At 45.1% G+C, this 18,337-nt stretch overlaps 1 protein-coding gene across 10 annotated transcripts in view; it reads left to right on the forward strand.

Annotated features, from left to right (window-relative positions):
• Window positions 1-18,337, forward strand: part of LOC308291649 (cyclin-dependent kinase-like 5) — a 204,169-nt gene extending 185,832 nt beyond the window's left edge. For 6 of the 10 annotated variants that reach the window (XM_080733710.1, XM_080733714.1, XM_080733715.1 and 3 more), the window contains 4 exons: window positions 7,141-7,246; window positions 9,412-9,534; window positions 11,675-11,845; window positions 17,955-18,337. In XM_080733710.1, the coding sequence (XP_080589836.1) occupies window positions 7,141-7,246; window positions 9,412-9,534; window positions 11,675-11,845; window positions 17,955-18,326 (772 nt within the window). In that variant the 3' untranslated portion in view covers window positions 18,327-18,337. The remainder of the gene's footprint in view (window positions 1-7,140; window positions 7,247-9,411; window positions 9,535-11,674; window positions 11,846-17,954) is intronic. The other 4 variants (XM_080733717.1, XM_080733719.1, XM_080733713.1 and 1 more) reach the window with 3 other exon arrangements.

Consider the following 18,337-nt stretch of genomic DNA (forward strand, 5'->3'; position numbering starts at 1 on the left):
CTGTACATAAGTCGCTACTCATGTAAACGGAAGTTCAAGGATCTGTGGAAATTCAGTCCAGAGACCTTCTGCTGGAAGAGGGTTGAGGCCAACGGGAAAGGGTCGCCTCCGACGTATAAGATGTGCTGTTGCTTGGTGGGAGATCGTATCATCTTCTTTGGAGGAGACAAAACACCTGATGACCTGTATGTCTTAGACTTGAGTCCTAGCCTGAAGACGTTATGCAAGCTAGCAGTCATTCAGTACGGTCTGGAACAGTCTGGACTCCCACACAACATCAGGTGGGAACTGGCAGCCATGAGTAACAAAATAAAATGAGAAAATCACACCTAGTGTGAAGTGAGCGGTGCTATCCATGAATTAATATAAAGCGTACCTTGAAGCTTGCCCTCAAGGCTTAGCCAGTGTGATCCTGGGCCTACAACAAACTTCTTTCGCTTTGTGCCAAGATGTAGGCCAGATGTAGGCCAGAAGTAGGCCAGATGTAGGCCAGAAACTTCAGAGCAGATAGAGCCAGATGTTGGAGCTTAGCTCCTTCCAGGAGCATCGCTCAAAAACGACATCCCAGTGACTCTCCGGGCTCAGCACTAAAGCAAACAGACAGAGATAAACAACACCATATATGGTATAATGATGGCCAGGATTTCTGGATCTCCTTTTGGCATGGCTGTGATGTCACTAGGTAGTGATGTCACCATGATCCATGCAGTGAAGGAAAAAGGAGTCACAAAACAAAGTGGTAGCAGCACCTTCTACAACAACATGTAGGGAGGAGCTCACTTCGTGATAAAAAACATTGTATCGTGGAGATTTAATTTATCGTGAAATTGTCCTCCGTCATGCACTGGGATAATAAAAGGGCTTGAAGACCCCTGTTTTCAGAGTTCACCTTTCGTTTGGCCATTTTTGGGGAGAGGGGTTGCTGAAAGTTGACCACAGGCAAACGATGAATAGTGAAGACGCGGGCTTGCGCTCGCAGGCCCTCGATACACGCCAATCCACTCGCAGTGTGTATATGCCTGGTGGGCCGACTTTCTTTTTCTTTTCATTTTATTTATGTTTTGCTACCATTTTAGGAAAGTTACAGTATATTTTAGGGTGGGGTAACGACAATCTGGCAAGCCCCACCCTACAGTTTACAGTTTAGGCATTTAGCAGACGCTTTTAATTCAAAGCGACTTATAATAAGCAGATAAAACATCACTATAATAAACAAGATAATATGTCAGTACATCAACAGCAATATAACAAATACATATGAATATCGACCTAGAAAAAAAACAATATAATCCGTAAAGAAAAAAAGAAAAAGGTTACCTAAAAACAAATGCTAACTAGCTTCATGTATGGTCATTGAGTGTTTCAGTAGTGCTAAGGGTTTAGGTGGAGTCTGAAAAGGTGAGCCTTCAGTCCACGGCGAAAGCTAGCGAGTGAGTCCGTTGTTCTAAGTGCGACAGGGAGTTTATTCCACAACTTGGGGGCCAGGAGGGCAAACTGTCTCGGACGAGTGGATTTTTGCCCTGGGTTTTTTAGCGAGGGTTCTGTCAGCATCCCTGTGTTGGCTTTTTTAGCGAGGGTTCTGTCAGCATCCCTGTGTTGGCTGATCTAAGTGAACGGGTGGGGTTGTAGGGGTTGATCAGGTTTTGGAGGTATGGAGGAGCCATACCTTTGGCTGCTTTGAAGGTCAGCATCAGTGTTTTGTATTCAGTGCGAGCCGCAACCGGGAGCCAGTGGAGGGAGCGGAGAAGGGGGGAGACATGTGAGAACTTAGGCTGGTTGAAGACCAGTCGTGCCGTGGCATTTTGGATCAGTTGGAGAGGTTTAAGTGCACATGCCGGGAGACCAGTTGACCCTGGCAGTGTGTGATTGGCCTGCAGCAGTCCAAGGCACTACAGTCCCTTTGAGCCACATTGTCGCTATGTCTACATGTTATCTTTTCGACAACCAACTCTAACCCTAAACCTAACCTCCTTGGGGTGTAGCGAGAAAAAGTGGCACGACCGGGATATGAATCCGGGGTGCATGGATTGGAATCATAGAGACCAATCCACTAAGCCATGGAGGCAGGTGCTGGAAACGGCATTCAGTCTGTATTAGTAGGGTAGCCTTGCGAGGCAGCCATTCAAATGACACCTGGCCAATCACAGCGCGTCTTTCCGGGACTTGCCAGAATGTCGTTACATTTAGATATCAGGCATCCTGCAGTAGCACCAGCCCACAGAGCAGAGAGACATCACATGATTAGCCCATGCACTGGCTTGTTTGTATGAAGCGATTTTTATGGACAGAGTCACAAAGTGCTTGAAAGAAGAATCAATAATGCAAAGACAAATCCACAAAGACAACTATATGTCAGGAACTATAAGGGATAAGGAAAATATAAGGGGGAGGGAGAAATCACACTTATTGTGAAGTGAGTGGTGCTATTCATGTGCTAAGCGCATTTAGTTAAGCGTCCCGTGAAGCTAGGCCAATGTGACACTGGTCATAATACAACAAATGTTGGATTCTTTGTGCAAAGATGTTGGCCGAGCTTTGCATCGCTGAACTTGAGTCAGCTTAGTTTCTCCCCAAAAGCCCTTGAAGGCAGACAGACATTCATAACTAAACGATGATGATTGTGTTTAAGGTAAGCCTACAGCTCGTACCACACACCATATGGATTCCTGTAACTTTCATAAGGAAGAAAAAAAAAAAACCTTGGTTCGAAGTGAAGCGGTGGACAGATAAAACCTCTATTCTGAATGTATTTGGAGAGCCGGTATGACAGTTGGTATAATAGGTTTAAAAAATATATAGATTCTGGAAAACAGTCTCATAAACCCTGAAGGCCGGGAGGGACACCACACACATATTCTGGATGTACAGGACATATAAAGCCTACTGAACTGAAATGACCATATATGGACATGGGACACACATTTTGCTTTTTGAAAAAACCTATTCATTCTGGACTGATATTTTGCACGTACGGGACAGGAAAAACCTGTTCATTCTGGCCTGGAGTGACCATATATGGACATAAGGTAACATACATTGTGTTTTTGAAAAACTCTGTTCATTCTGGACTGAGATCACCATATATGGTAATTAAACGGACATTCTGTTTTTGAAAAAGCCTGTTCATTCTGGACTGAAATGACCATATATGGGCGTGATACACACTAAGCCATTCATTGGAAGAGGTTTTCACCACTTCAAAAAACTGGAACAGGAGCTATATAGCTCCAACATCTGGCTATGTCTGGTTAAAACCAGAGGGAAAAACCAGTTCAAAAAATGTTCAGGTATTAAGTCAACTGAAGCATGGCTGCATCAGGCCTAGATATGGCCTACTTCCTGGCACAAACGACAACAGTAAAAAAGATATATGTTGTACACCAGGGTCCAAGGCGCTTTACGGAGATTGTGCATTACATTCACCCAATCACACACATTCATACACCGATGGCAGAGGAAACCGTGCAAGGCACCAACCTGCTCACCGGGAGCAACTAGGGATTCAGAGTCTTGCTCAAGGACTCTTCGACACTAACTCTGGGGGAGCCCAGGATCGAACTGGGGAACCTTTCGGGAACCCTCCGTGTTCTAATGACAGTTTCTCTACCCCTGATGTAGGTATGCCGGTGTCTGTGTGTGTTTAAGCCCGTAGCCCAATCAGGGACCAGCATTTCTGGCAACGTCATCATTAGCAGCCAATGAGGGGTCAGCATTCCTGGTGATGCCACTGGTGATGTCAGTGGTGAGCGCACCAGAGTGTAGTTCTAGTGACTTGCGTAAGCAAAGCGTGCATGTACTGTAATTGTCTGGGTATGTATGTAGGTGACTGGGTTTTCTGAAGACTGTAGCCCTGAAATGGCTGGGATTCATAGCATTCCTGGTGATGATGTCAGCAGAGTTTGCTATATAAGAGTGCTGGTAATGTCTTCATTACCAAGGCGAAGACATTAGGGACATGAGGCCAGCAGCACACACCTCGTGGAGCACTCTGCTTGCGCACAAGTAGGCCATGTGTGACCCGCTTGTACGTGAGGCGCAAGTTGGCACTTCGACAGAGTGCAGTTCTATTTTCTTGCTCAAGCAGAGTACTGTAATCAGCTGGGTATGTATGTAAGCAACTGGGTTTTTCAGCGGTGGTAAACCGCTCCTTAAAGTGGCTGTGCGTGTGTCTATAGCCTTTTTCCTCAGCGTTTTGCCATAGCAAAACGTGTGTGTGTAGCATAGCCTGTATGTCCTAGACTCAAATCCTAGTCTGAAGACGTTATGCAAGCACGACCACCGCTCACTTCACATTGGGTGTGATTTTTTGAAGACCGTAGCCCTGAAACGGCTGGGATTCTGGGAATGTTTGTATATATGTATGTATATATGTATGTCTCCCTACAGCCCTCCAGCCAATGAGGGACCAGCATTCCTGGTGATGATGTCAGCAGAGTTGGGCATATAAGAGTGCTCTTGGTAATGTCTTCAGTAACGGGCGAAGACATCAGGGACATGAGGCCAGCAGCGCACACCTCGTGGCGCGCTCTGCTTGCGCACAAGTAGACCATGTGTGACCTGCTTGAGCTTGAGGCGCAAGTTGGCACCTCGACAGAGTGCATTTCTACTTATTTATTTATTTATTTATTTATTTATTTATTTATTTATGTATTTATTTGTGAGCTTGCATTTTCTTTTCCTTTACTTGGTTGATTTTTCCTTTGTTTCTGTCATGGCTTCCAGTTCCCACCTGATGTTGTGTGGGAGTCCAGACTTCTCCAGACCGTACTGAATAACTGCTAGCTTGCACAATGTCTTCAGACTAGGACTTAAGTGTAAGATCTGTAAATTATGACCGATGGATCCATATCCAAAGATTAGGATTTGATCTCCCACCTTGGAACAGGAAATACTACTACCGCCCCAATTCGGTCCTTCTCCCTTGGGCTCAACCTTTTTCCAGGCGAAGGTCTTTGGATTGAATTTCCACAGATCACCGAGGTGCTTTTTCAGAACAACGTTGTAGCCACCAGATATGTACAGCTCTCCATTGTAGGAAAAGGCGAAATGATGATATCGTACTTCTGGGTGAAGCTGTGCAGAAGGTGTGCTCAGCCAGCAGTTGGTCTCTGTATCAAATACTCTCACATTAGTGTAGTTCTTCTTGTCCCCAAATACAAACATCTTTGTCCCGATGACGGTGGCAGAGTGACGTAGGGAAGCAGGTGGTGGAGTGCCTCTGGTGTTGATTAAAGACCAGAGCATTGTGTTGGTGTCCAACTTGTACATGTCATTGGTGCGTCTAGTCTGGGTCCGTCCTCCATGTATGTACATGACCTTCCCAGAGACACAGGTCGAGTGGTCTTTCCTCCCCTCCGGAAGACTCCCGGAAGTCTCTGGTTTGAACCATCTGTGATGGTCAACATCAAATGCATAAAGAAGGTTGTCATGGAAATCCCCATTGACGGTAAACCATTTGTCATCACCCTCTGTTATTTTACAATTCACCATCCCCCCCCCAGATGTAGATCGTATCTCCTATAAGCTCAGCTGTGTGGCCCCAGCGCAAGGGGGGGACCTCGAGGGGACCTTCCCTTCTCCCGGCTGTCACTGGAGGCAACGTCATCCAGACCATAGACACTGTGTTTAAGACGTGCACCTCAATGTAATCCATGTTGTGGCTCGTCCCGTGATGAAGCCCTCCAAAGTGGTACACCATGTACCCCACTGGCACTGCGCAACAATAAATCTCTCCTGTTTGCGGCTGCTTCAGCTCTCTTTCGAGGGACACCGCCCAGCGCAACATTTTCCCTCCCTCTCTCTCTCTCTTTTCCCCTCTGTCTCTGTCCTCTCCCTGAATTTGTCTGTCTCTCTTCTGTATATGTCACTCTGAGATCCCTGTCTGTGTATCTAAATACTTTATCTCGTTATCTCTGTGGCGCTTTCACATTATTTAGGCTACGGCTATTGTCTGATATCACTCGCAACATGTCATTGGCATGTGTGTACATTATAACAATGCCCATTTGCACTGGTGTCTGCTCACCTTTCTCTCATAAAATGACATTTCCAGTACCTGAAATGTTCAATGATCACACTGAAAACGGATTTTTGAAGGGATTTTAGTCCGCAAAGCCTTATCTCTTCAGGCAAGGCATTCCAAAATGTCTGAGTTCGTATCTGACGGGATGGCACATACACACCTTGTTCTATAGTGCAAACTTCTAATGTTATAATTTAATTGTTTTTAAGTACCTTTTAAAACCAAATAGGCCAAATCGTCAAATATATAATATTTTCACTCACACACACACACACACACACACACACACACACACACACACACACACACACACACACACACACACATACAGAGGCAGGTGGGGGCGGGCCTTTACGTACGCAGCCTGTAAGAACAGCTGAGCTGTGCACCCGCTCATCATCAGGAAATGGATGGATTGATCACGGAAAAGTTGTGATTGGCCAGTAGTCACATGACTGGCAGCGTGGTCTCCGCTCTCCAGTTGTTGCTCGTCGCTCCAATGAACTGCAGCGGCCAATGAGGCATCTAGCTTTTTATATCTGCGCACGCTAGCGGAGGGATCTCCGTGCGCTATAATCGCGGCCAGATCTTCTCGCAGTGCCTTTCACACAAAACGAGCAAAACCTTGGCGAGCAAAGTCCGATCTTGCGGCAGATGAGCGGTTTTGTTGGCGAGCGCCAAAAGTGGTTGGTGACAGCATAATGGGCTCAAAAAGTCGGGCAGTGTGTTCGAACCCTAACACGTGTGGGAATGTGTTAGGTAGCCTCGCAAGCCATCCCGAGTTACGTCATCACCAATGTGCTTCCTTTCTCGGTCTGGTACTCCTCCCATCGAGTCTCTTTATGAGAAATAGGTTCTCAATTTCCAATCAAAAGGCTGCATTTCGAGCGAACCCGCCTCACACCGCTCCTGATTGGTCGAGCGGCTGCTGCAGCTCTCGCATTTAGTAAACAAACATGGCGGACCCCCATGTCCTTTTGGAGAGTCTGGCTGTTGCGAGGCTATGTGTTAGGCACTCCAGGTGTTAAAATGGGTAACGGTTCCTGAAACCCCTCAGACTCTTGTTACCTACACTACCAAGTGATGCCATTTTGGATGCCTTTGTTTCTCTCCTCCAGGCCTGGTCCGGAGCCGGGGGTCCTGAGCCCTCCTGAGCCGTCCAAGGAGAAGGAAAAGCAGGGCTTCTTCAGAGCAATAAAGAAGAAGAAGAAGAAGTCCCAGCAGGTGAGTGAGTGATGCATTGTGTAATGTATAACATACTCTAGTACAGAGTGATGCATTGTGTAATGTATAACATACTCTAGTACAGAGTGATGCATTGTGTAATGTATAACATACTCTAGTACAGAGTGATGCATTGTGTAATGTATAACATACTCCAGTACAGAGTGATGCATTGTGTAATGTATAACATACTCTAGTACAGAGTGATGCATTGTGTAATGTATAACATACTCCAGTACAGAGTGATGCATTGTATAATGTATAACATACTCCAGTACAGAGTGACAGACAGTATGCCACTCTTAGGGGCCTTTTCCAACGGCAAAGAACCGGTTCTGGTTCTTTCTCCCGCCTATGGGATGAAGCAGAGGTGAGCTTTTCCACCGAGAACCGGAGTTGGTTCCGAACCGTAAAGGTTGGTTCCGAACGGGAACCACAACATCCTTGGTTCCTCTGGTTCAATCATGGTTCAATCTGGTGGAAACGCAAGCCGGTTCGCAAGAACGAACCAAGGTTCCAAGAAAGTTGAACCGGCACTGGTTCTGGAACCAAGGTTCTTTTGGTGGAAAAGGGCCCCTTAGTGAGAGTCAGTGAGACAAGCATCTCCGTACAGTATGTCAGCCTGTCACCACTGTCTGTCACATACGTACATGTGTGGAACCATATGTAACGTCCAGAGTTGGATTTGTCGAAGCAATCTACAATCTCACAAGTTCGCAAACGCCTGGTATTGTGACGAGTTGTGATTGGTGAATGGTCTTGTAAATGGAGGATCCCCCAGCAATCCTCCTCAAACAAGCATATCCAACCCTGTCCGTGTTGTGCCCTTTCAGGGTAAAGGTCTTCACGGGTCCAAGATGACCAGCCCACACCCTAATGAACACCACGATTTGTTCAGGGATGTTACAAAACCGAAACAGACAGTTGAAAATGCCATTCTACCAGTAGATGCCACTTATACTGTTATGCTACTCGTTAACTCTTTTACTGCTTCGGACGTTCCCGTTAGCCCCAATTTTGACCCTAGCTCACTGCCATTTCAAACGCTTGTTCTTTTACTTACTTTTGTTGACTGTAAGCTGATAACTGGTCGCGCCGCCGTGTACAGTAAAAACATCTCCCGTAACGCTGCTCTAAAATTTCCACCGCCCATAAACAATAATAGAGTCCCAAATCACTTCCTGGCTGTTTTCTGTGGATCTGATCTAGAAATGCATTTCTATGCTCTGAATGGACGGCAAGCGGAGTGGCCCAATTCACATCCATTCTTTGCATAAGGCTGCCCTCTGCCGCCAGCTTGGCTAAAGTACACGTATAATAGATCCAATGAAAAAAAAAGTTTGTAAATAATCAATAGATCTTTTTCTATAACATCGCAAAGGTACGCTGCTTTTTGCTGGCACCAGCCCCAATAAATAAATAATAAATCTGGCAGTAGAACTGTTAATAAATCTAACCGCTCCGTAGCGTGGGGACGTTTAAGGCACTCAGAGTGTTAAAATAGCTTGTCATAACTCGTCATTGGTAGTGAGTGAGTTAACAGTTGCCTCCCAACCTGTGCAGACCTCTCTGTGTGTCACAGTGTATTCCTTCCCCTCTGTGTGTCACAGTGTTTTCCTTCCTCTCTGTGTGTCACAGTGTATTCCTTCCCCTCTGTGTGTCACAGTGTTTTCCTTCCTCTCTGTGTGTCACAGTGTTTTCCTTCCTCTCTGTGTGTCACAGTGTATTCCTTCCTCTCTGTGTGTCACAGTGTATTCCTTCCCCTCTGTGTGTCACAGTGTATTCCTTCTTCTCCTGTGTGTCACAGTGTTTTCCTTCCCCTCTGTGTGTCACAGTGTATTCCTCCCCCTCTGTGTGTCACAGTGTATTCCTCCCCCTCTGTGTGTCACAGTGTATTCCTTCCCCTGTGTGTGTGTCACAGTGTTTTCCTTCCCCTCTGTGTGTCACAGTGTATTCCTTCCCCTGTGTGTGTCACAGTGTATTCCTTCCTCTCTGTGTGTCACAGTGTTTTCCTTCCTCTCTGTGTGTCACAGTGTATTCCTTCCCCTGTGTGTGTCACAGTGTATTCCTTCCCCTCTGTGTGTCACAGTGTATTCCTACCCCTCTGTGTGTCACAGTGTATTCCTTCCTCTCCTGTGTGCAGTCACGTTGCTCTTATATTGCAGATGGAGAACGCAGAGGGAGGTCATCCCGTCATCAAGAAACCCCTTTTCCCCCTCTTTAGCTCAAAGACTAGCATAAAGCATAGCTCCTCCATGCGAGTCCTCCCCCTGTTGCCCTCCCCCATGGTACAACACAATGTTCTTACTGTCTCTAACACGTTGCCGTCCGTTCGTCCGTCCGTCTGGGTGGAAACCTTGTATGTCCAAAACCGTGGAAAATAAATGTTGGGTTAAGTCATAATAGTATATAATAGTCATTTGAATCTTGTTGATCCAGAAACAGCAAAGGAGAGAAAATGCCCATCAAAGGTTTCTCATTTTAACACCTTTTCCAGGCCCCAGACAATGGGAGTGACATAGTAGTTAACCCCACCTCTAACCACTCCCCCAACCACTCCCCCACTAGCTGTCAACTGTCTGTCAATACTTGAAACACATTTCACAAGACAGGCCTTCAAGCCAGTAGATCGAATAATACTCATGAATGGTATAAAGTAATTAAGTAAATGTACTTAAGAAATCTACTTAAGTATAATTTTGAGGTTGGTATTTGTTCTTACTTGAGTATTTCCAGTTTCCAATACTTAGACTCTACTACACTGTGAGCTTGTAGATCTGCTATTTTCAAATTAGTATTTTATACTTTTTGAAAACAATTTGAAATGAAAGATGGCTACTTCATGATGTATTAATAGGCTACTAGTACTATTTTTACTTTAAGTACATTTTGATGGAAATACTTTTATACTTTTACTAAAATAAATTCTGAATACCAGACTTTTACTAGTAACAAATATTTCTGCATTATAGTATTTCTGCATTATAGTATTGATACTTTTACTTGAGTAAAGATCCGAGTACTTTCCCACCACTACTCTCTTATTTCTTTGCCCAACCTACAAGATCAACAAGCTCACACTGATCGGCTATTTTCACTACTTTTATGGGACACTGTGGTACAGCAAAGTTGAGCTTTAATTCATTCAAAAACTAAGAAGAAAGGGTTGAAATATGGATATACAGGGTTTCTGCTCATCTCTCTAACTCCATGTGTAAACCATGTGCTGATGCATGCATTAACAACCACATTAATCAACTCTTGATTTTATTTGTTTGTGTTTTAATCCAAAATCATCTTCAAGGGTGTCTAATCGTTTCAGGATAGATTATGGTGATGTGTTATTCAAATACAGAATTAAACCAGCCAGATCCATCTACAGTACAACTCCTACGCACTGTCAAGTTTGTAGGTGTTGCAAAAGCTAACAAGTTAAGACTAAAGAGTTATTGGATAAAATTGGATAGATCAAAAAGATTTTATTCATGAGTAATCACGTGGGTCTGGTGAGTGAGTTGTGACTTCAGTAGATGTGTGTGATTAGTATGATCAAATACTACTAATCCCCAGCTCCATGTCTAACAGCATGTCCCAGGTATAATGAACTGGGGGAAAGAGAGATGAGGGGCCGCCCAGGCGTGGATGAACACTCAGAGGCGCAGAGAGATTAAAGGGCTTTGCACACAGACGCGTTTTTTTTCCCCTGCACGGACGCACACCGGCTCCGAATTTGCCATGCGGCAGGTGGCTGCGGCAGAGCGTTTTTTTCCCCCGATCGAACCCAGTTCGATTTGTGCGTCTTGTCGCATGCGGTACTCCTTTTTTATCCGGCCTACTGACTGCTTCCGGTTCAGTCTAGAGCTAGAGCGTTCCGCACCATGGCGACTTTCAATTAAATGAAATAAAACAAATAACTTGTCAAACTCATCAGCGCGATGGACAAACCTCTACTTCTCGTCAAACTCGTCATGTGGCAGTCTTATGAGTTAAGATGAAGATTATATGTACAGCAGTGGTTCTCAAAGTGGATTCCAGGGACTCTGTGGGTTCCTTTAGGGGGGTCTAAATTGACCCTTACAAGTCTGTAACTCTGACAGTGTACAAATGGAACCAAATGAACCCTAATGGGTCCATTTGGTTCCATTTGTACACTGTCAGAGTTAAGGGGAGACCTTGAAATGTGGCAGTTTGAGAAACGCTGAATTGTAGAGTCTCACCTGTTTGGGTTAGGGCTGTGCTCAGGGGTGCATGCTCTGTGTGTGTGTGTGTGTGTGTGTGTGTGTGTGTGTGTGTGTGTGTGTGTGTGTGTGTGTGTGTGTGTGTGTGTGTGTGTGTGTGTGTGTGTGTGTGTGTGTGTGTTATAGTTTGGGTCAGGACATTTTGACGTTGACTCTCTCTCTCTCTGTGTGTGGTGTGGTTTGGTGGCAGCAGGGCGGCGGTGGCGACGCGGCGGATCACATGCAGAAGTCGTCGCGGTCCTCGGGCCACCAGAGCGGACGCCACCGCAGCCGGGACAAGAGCCGGGAGCGGGACCAGTCCAGGGACCGAGACCGAGACAACGACTGGCAGCCCGAGAAACTGTCAGAATCTCACTCTCAGGTACTCCAACATTTAGGCCTAGAATTATTGACCACTTCAACTGTTGAAAAATAGCAGATATACAAGCTCACAGCGCGGCACCGAGTGCCGCACTGTGAGCTTGTAGATCTGCTATTTTTGAAAAAAAGTCGTGAAAATGTGTGCAAATCTTTGAATATATTTTTGTAACTCAGATTTTGCTTCTGGGTGGTCCTTGGAACTATAATATTTTGAGATATGAATATTTTTTTACAGGGGTCCTTCACACGAAAAGTTTTGAAAACCACTGACATAGTAGTCTCTCAAGAACAGACTAACTGAGCTCCATTTAAGTGAAAAGGACCTTTTCTTTGACGATGGCTGGCCAGATTGCTGACATAGAAACATAGGTTTTTCAAAAAACCTTAGAAGGATTCAAAAGACACTTATAGAATCGGGTCAGAATTCAAAGTTTCAAAATTTTTCAAAATTAGCCGATCTACAAGCTCACAGCGCACACTCGGCTAAATGGGTTAAAACCAGTGCTTCCCAATAAACACTGTCATGTCAAGGACCCCCAAACTGAAAGGATTTTGTGCCAGGGACCCCCAGAAGAAAATTTTAAATCCTAATGGTTTTCTGAAAAACTTAATGTTTCTTTATCTGTGGTGCTCAAAGTTTTTAATGTCGAGGACCCCTGGAATTATATGTATTTGACCGCGGACCCCCATCTCAAAATATGTTGTCCCAGGGACCCCCAGAAGCAAATATCTGAGTCAAAAATATTATATTCAAAGAATTCAATTTGGTTTTTTTTCAAAATAGCTAAAGTATTAAAAAATAATGGTTAAAGTGGTTACGTGACACAGATGCTTTCTGTCTCATGTCAGTTCATTTGGTTAATGATTAATGTACACCTGCCGCACTTTCACAATGGAAACCTCTCCCGCTGACGGTTGTACCTGTGGGGGAGTTGTTAACGTTGTGTCAGGATAAATCACGTCCGCGGTGCGCAGACATCCGTTGTCTGATACCGTTGGTGGATTCAGTGGAATTTCCTGCCAACTACCGTTAGTCAGAGGAACTGAGCTGGAGTGAATGGAGTTGTCGCCACTGTCTCGTTCCGAACAGATCTACAAGCTGTCAACAGGCTGCACCCCGCCACATTTCTTAGCACCCATAAATAGACATAAATAATTCATCCATTTGTAGATCCTTCAATTATTATAAAAAATCACAGACAAGATATGCACTCCCAGAAATCAGGACATGATCCACCCCCAAAATCTTTTCAGAAAGGGGTCCCTGGCCGATTATTACCTATCAATTTGGGGGTCCTTGACCTGAAAAAGTTACAGATCCCCCTGTTCTACTCTCCAAGCATCCTAGACTCCCAGTCAGGCTGTGGAACACAGTACACCTCCCCCCATCCATCCATCCATCCATCCATCCATCCATCCATCCTCAGTCAGCAGACTGCACACTCACTCCCTCCCCAAATGCAGGTTAGAATCACGTAGAGCTCATTATATATTGGCCCAGAAAGAGTGAAGAAACAGAAAGAGCTGAGGCAGCGTTCTACTGCCGTGGTGAATGTGGAAACAGTGAAACAGTTCCACCACGAACACTAACACATCACTGTCAGGCCCAGACCTCGTATCTCCAAGTTTCACATTTCTATGTCTTTTGGTAAATTAAAACCCTGCTTCATCATACAAAAGTGTTGCACAAAAGTAGTGAAAATAGCAGATCTACAAGCACACAACGACTCGCGTCGCAAGGCGTTGTGTGCTTGTAGATTGGCTATTTTCACAACTTTAAATCATTTTTAAATGACAACTTTGTTTTTTTTTTACAACAAGGGTTCATATTTTAGAGAAAAGAAAAGATGAGTGTTAAAATGTTTTCATTTACTGCTTTCTATTTTAGCGATTTTAGTATTTTGATTTCAGAGTGTGGGGGCATGCGTACAAGTGGCTAAATGTGTATTTTTAGACCCAATATGCTGGCAATTTCTTTGTTACTATTTACACCAGCCCCCATAAGTCACATCTGCCCATGAAAGATTGCAGTGCATCTTGGGAATGGGCTTATTGTGTCTAAAAATACATATTTAGCCACTTGCATGCGTGCCCTTAACCTGGGGGCATGCATGCAAATCAAAATCGTTAAAATCACTAAAACCATAGAAAGCAGTAAATGAAAACATTTTAACACTCATCTTTTCTTTTCTCTTATGGCTATCTAAAATATGAACCCTTGTTGTAAAAAAACAAAGTTGTCCTTTAAAATAACAAAAAAAAGGAAGGCTTTGGACATACGTTTCCACCCGACATGGAAAAACAGTACAGTAGTAGAGTAGGTACTTTACTATACTTTAGGCGACCTCATAAATATTGAGCTTGACACGGACGGACGGACATCCCCCTGGAGGATTTGTTTCAGGGACATGCTGGGCCCCTGATTCAGCCCGGGAAAAAGAGTTGGAGAGGCCCTCATTGCGCGCTATAGAGAGAGATCTCTCTCTATAACGCTGCTACTCAAAGATTTGTCATTTCAGATCATGACAAGTGACAAGCCAGTGGGCCAATTACATGAGTTATATTTCATCGTTGTCGGGTGGAAACCTTGTATGTCCAAAACTGTTTGTTTTGTATTTATAATTTTAAAAAGGATTTAAACTAGTGAAAACAGCCGATGTGCTTGTAGATCTGCTGTTTTCACTACTTTTGTGCGACGGCCTTGTATGATGAAGCAGGGCTTTGCTTTGCGAAAACAATCTATAAATGTGAAACTTGGAGATACGAGGTTTCTGCCCGACAGTGACGATTTACTTTGTTGGCAGCCCAGCCCCCAGAATGGAACGAAAGCCGACATTTTATTTTTATTTTTTTCCTAATGGCCGGCCTGGACCGGCCGGGAATGAACCGGCCGTTCGGGAGTTGTCCCGCTTTTCCCAATGGCCAGCACGTCCCTGGTCCCTTGTTAAAAAATTAAGTTATCCTTTAAAATAACAAAAAAAGGAAGGCTTTGGACATACAAGGTTTCCACCCGACATGGAAAAACAGTACAGTAGTAGAGTAGGTACTTTACTGTACTGTACTGTACTTTACTGTACTTTACTGTACTTTAGGCGACCTAATATTGAGCTTGGCACGGACAGACGGACATCGCCCTGGAGGATTTGTTTAAATGCTGAGGTCTGCTGTTGTCACTGGTTCTCAATGTGTGGCCAGGGGACTACCAGGGGGCCACATAGGGTAGGGACCAGGGACGTGCTGGCCATTGGGAAAAGCGGGACAACTCCCGAACGGCAGGTTCATTCCCGGCCGGTCCAGGCCGCCATTAGGAAAACATTTAACTGTTTGCACAAAAATAAAAATTTAACTGTTTGCACAAAAGTATTGAAAACTACAGATCTACAAGCACACAACGTCTCGCGGTGCGAGGCGTTGTGTGCTTGTAGATCGGCTGTTTTCACTAGTTTAAATCATTTATTAAATGATAAATACAAAACAAACAGTTTTGGACATACAAGGTTTCCACCCGACAACGACGAAATATAACTAATGTAATTGTCCCACTGGCTTGTCACTTGTCATGATCTGAAATGGCAAATCTTTGAGTAGCAGCAGCGCTATAGAGAGAGATCTCTCTCTATAGCGAGGGGCCTCTACAACTCTTTTTCCCGGGCTGAATCAGGGGCCCAGCATGTCCCTGGTAGGGACCCCCTTATGGATCTGTAATTCAGAATGACATTAATACTGCTGACATTTAGCCAACAATCCATAGACAGAAAGTGCTAAATGTTTTGTGACACTTGTGTCCCTCCTATTGCTATTAGTCAGGGAATATTATCATAATACATTTGTTACCAAACTATTTCGTCACCAATGTGTTTGTAAAGGTGTCTAGTAAGTAGTAACATATCTAACAAAGATTGGAATTCAAAATCTCTTGGAGAATCTTTGACCGCTAGGGTAATTCTGGGTCTCATTCACTTAGGCTACTACTATACTACCAGTAAGACTCCCTAATCGGGAGATAAGCGACCGTAGGTCACTTATCTCCACAAATAGGGCAAAAATGTGTTTTGCCAAAATCTTCCTGATCCATGTTGATGACATGAGTGTAGACATACTGTGTAGTGATTTTCGTGATTTTAGGGCAAAATCTGTAGGAGCAGTGTCCAAAAATGTGTTTTTAAAAATCGGCCTGGAGGTGGCGCTATATGGGAGAGATTCATGTTGATGGGATGAGTGTAGACATACTGTGTACCGATTTGCGTGATTTTAGGGCAAAAATTGTAGGAGCAGTGTCCAAAAATGTGTTTTGCAAGAATCGGCCTCATGGTGGCGCTAGAAGAGGGCCATGTGAGAAATGAGGGGTGGGGTCTCCGCGCCGGCAAGGCGGACGAATAGGTACCGGCCCCGGCTGTCCCGGTCGCTCCTAGCCGGAGTTACGGCATTTTATGTGAGCTGCAGTGTAGGGGGTCCTCCACTGGGGGCGCCACCACTTTTGCATCCGTTCTGGAGCACCAGGAGTGGGTGGTCCCCGGGAATTCCCCGTGAGCAGCCCCGTTGGGGTGGTCATTTGGTCAGTTTAGCACATTTGGTCATTTTTTACATCTGGGGGTCCCCCAGGGACCTGGGGGTCCCTGGAGCTCCGGGGGTCCTTGGAGGTTGTAGTTTGGCAGGTAAGGAGTGTGTGTGCAAAATTTGGCATGGATCGGGGCAACGGTTGCGGAGATATGAGCAGGGCAAGAGTGTGACGTGTGAGGTGTGACAGACAGACTGACTGACGGACTTACACTTTGTGCAGGGTTTGATAGTAAATGCGACCTACGGTCGCAATAAGGGAAAAAATACTCCCAACAAAATCTGCTTTAAGTGGGATGTGAGGGCGCTAACTAGGTGTTTTTAATTATTCTGAATCCATTGCATGCATTTGTTTTGCACAAAAAAAAAAATCCTCGGGCTAAAAATGGAACCCATACAACTGTGAAAAGTGATGACTCATCACTGAACCATTGTTTTTTTGGGGGGGCTGTTTTTAGCCCAATGAATGTTTTTCGTGCAAATCAAATGCTTGCAATAGATTCAGAATAATTAAAACACTTAGTTAGACCCCTCACATCCCACTTAAAGCAGATTTTCTGGGGAGTAATTTTTTTCCCCTTATGGTATAGTGTATAGTAAGTGAATGAGACCCAGAATTAGCCCTAGCTGTCAAAGATTCTCCTAGGGATTTTGAATTTCAATCTTTGTTTGGTATCTGTTACTAGACACCTTTACGAACACATTGGTGAAGAAATCGTTTGGTAACAAAATTATTCCCAGGTTTTATTAATATTCTCCTGACTAAATTCTTGAAATGTTTTGAAGCGAAAAAATAAGATAAGTGAAGAGCGAGTCCAAACTGGTCTGGGATCAATACCATCATTATGGGTTTTCTGATCTGGTCTGGAGTGGAAATAACTTTACATCGTCAAGCGGCCGGAACCAAGCACGCTGTGCACCTCCAGAATGATTCCTCTAGTTTGGTACAGTCCTTTCCTTTCTTTTGGTATAATAACCATCCATTTTTTAATCTCAGTGGTTCTCAACCTTTTCAGGCTGCGACCCCCAAAATAATCATATTTTAACTGGGGACCCCCCCCACCCTGACGATCACTAAGAGTTGAGGCATTACATTTTGTATAACACGGTTCTAGTTTGAACATAGCAGATCTACATGCTCACAACACCTCGCAACATGAGCATGTAGATCTGCTATTTTCCCAATTTCTGCCTCTAATATTTGACAATTTGGCCAATGTTTAATTTGTCATTTTAGAGGTATTAAAAAGTCCTTAAATTGTCACTTTAGAAATGTGCAGATACCCTCTATACACTTAAATGTTATGTTGGTTTGTTTACTGTTGAGTGAGTCTGGGGACCCCCCAAAATAATTTGAGGACCCCCCTGGGGGTCCAGACCTACAGGTTGAGAACCACTCTTTTATCTAACACTGCTGTAAATGCCTCTCTCTCTCTCTCTCTCTCTCTCTCTCTCTCTCTCTCTCTCTCTGTCTCTCTCCCTCTCTCTCTCTCCCTCTCTCTCTCTCTCTCTCTCTCTCTCTCTCTCTCTCTCTCTCTCTCTCTCCACATCAGCCGCTGCGCTCCCTGCGCAAGCTCCTGCACCTCACCTCCTCCTCGTCCTCTTCCAACCACACGGGGGCGCCGCAGCAGCCGCAGCAGTCCGACATGCGCTTCCCGCATGCCAAGAGCGGGATCTTCAACTCAGGGTTCAGCACGCCGCAGCTGAAGAGCCGCCAGCAGGGGGCAGCGGCGTACCCTCACGTACCCGCCGGTCTGGAGGAGCGGGGCGGCTGGGGGCACCCCGGGGGCAACCCCTACCCGGAGCAGCTGGGGGGCATCAAGGGAGGAGGGGGCCAGAACGGGCACGGCGGCGGCGGCGGCTTCAGGCGCCCGTCCCGATCTCGTATGCCAAACCTCAACGACCTGAAGGAGACTGCCCTCTAGTGACGGACGGT

This window comes from Nannobrachium achirus (assembly GCF_963921795.1).
Source record: "Nannobrachium achirus genome assembly, chromosome: 1".
Classification (NCBI taxonomy): Eukaryota; Metazoa; Chordata; class Actinopteri; order Myctophiformes; family Myctophidae; genus Nannobrachium; species Nannobrachium achirus.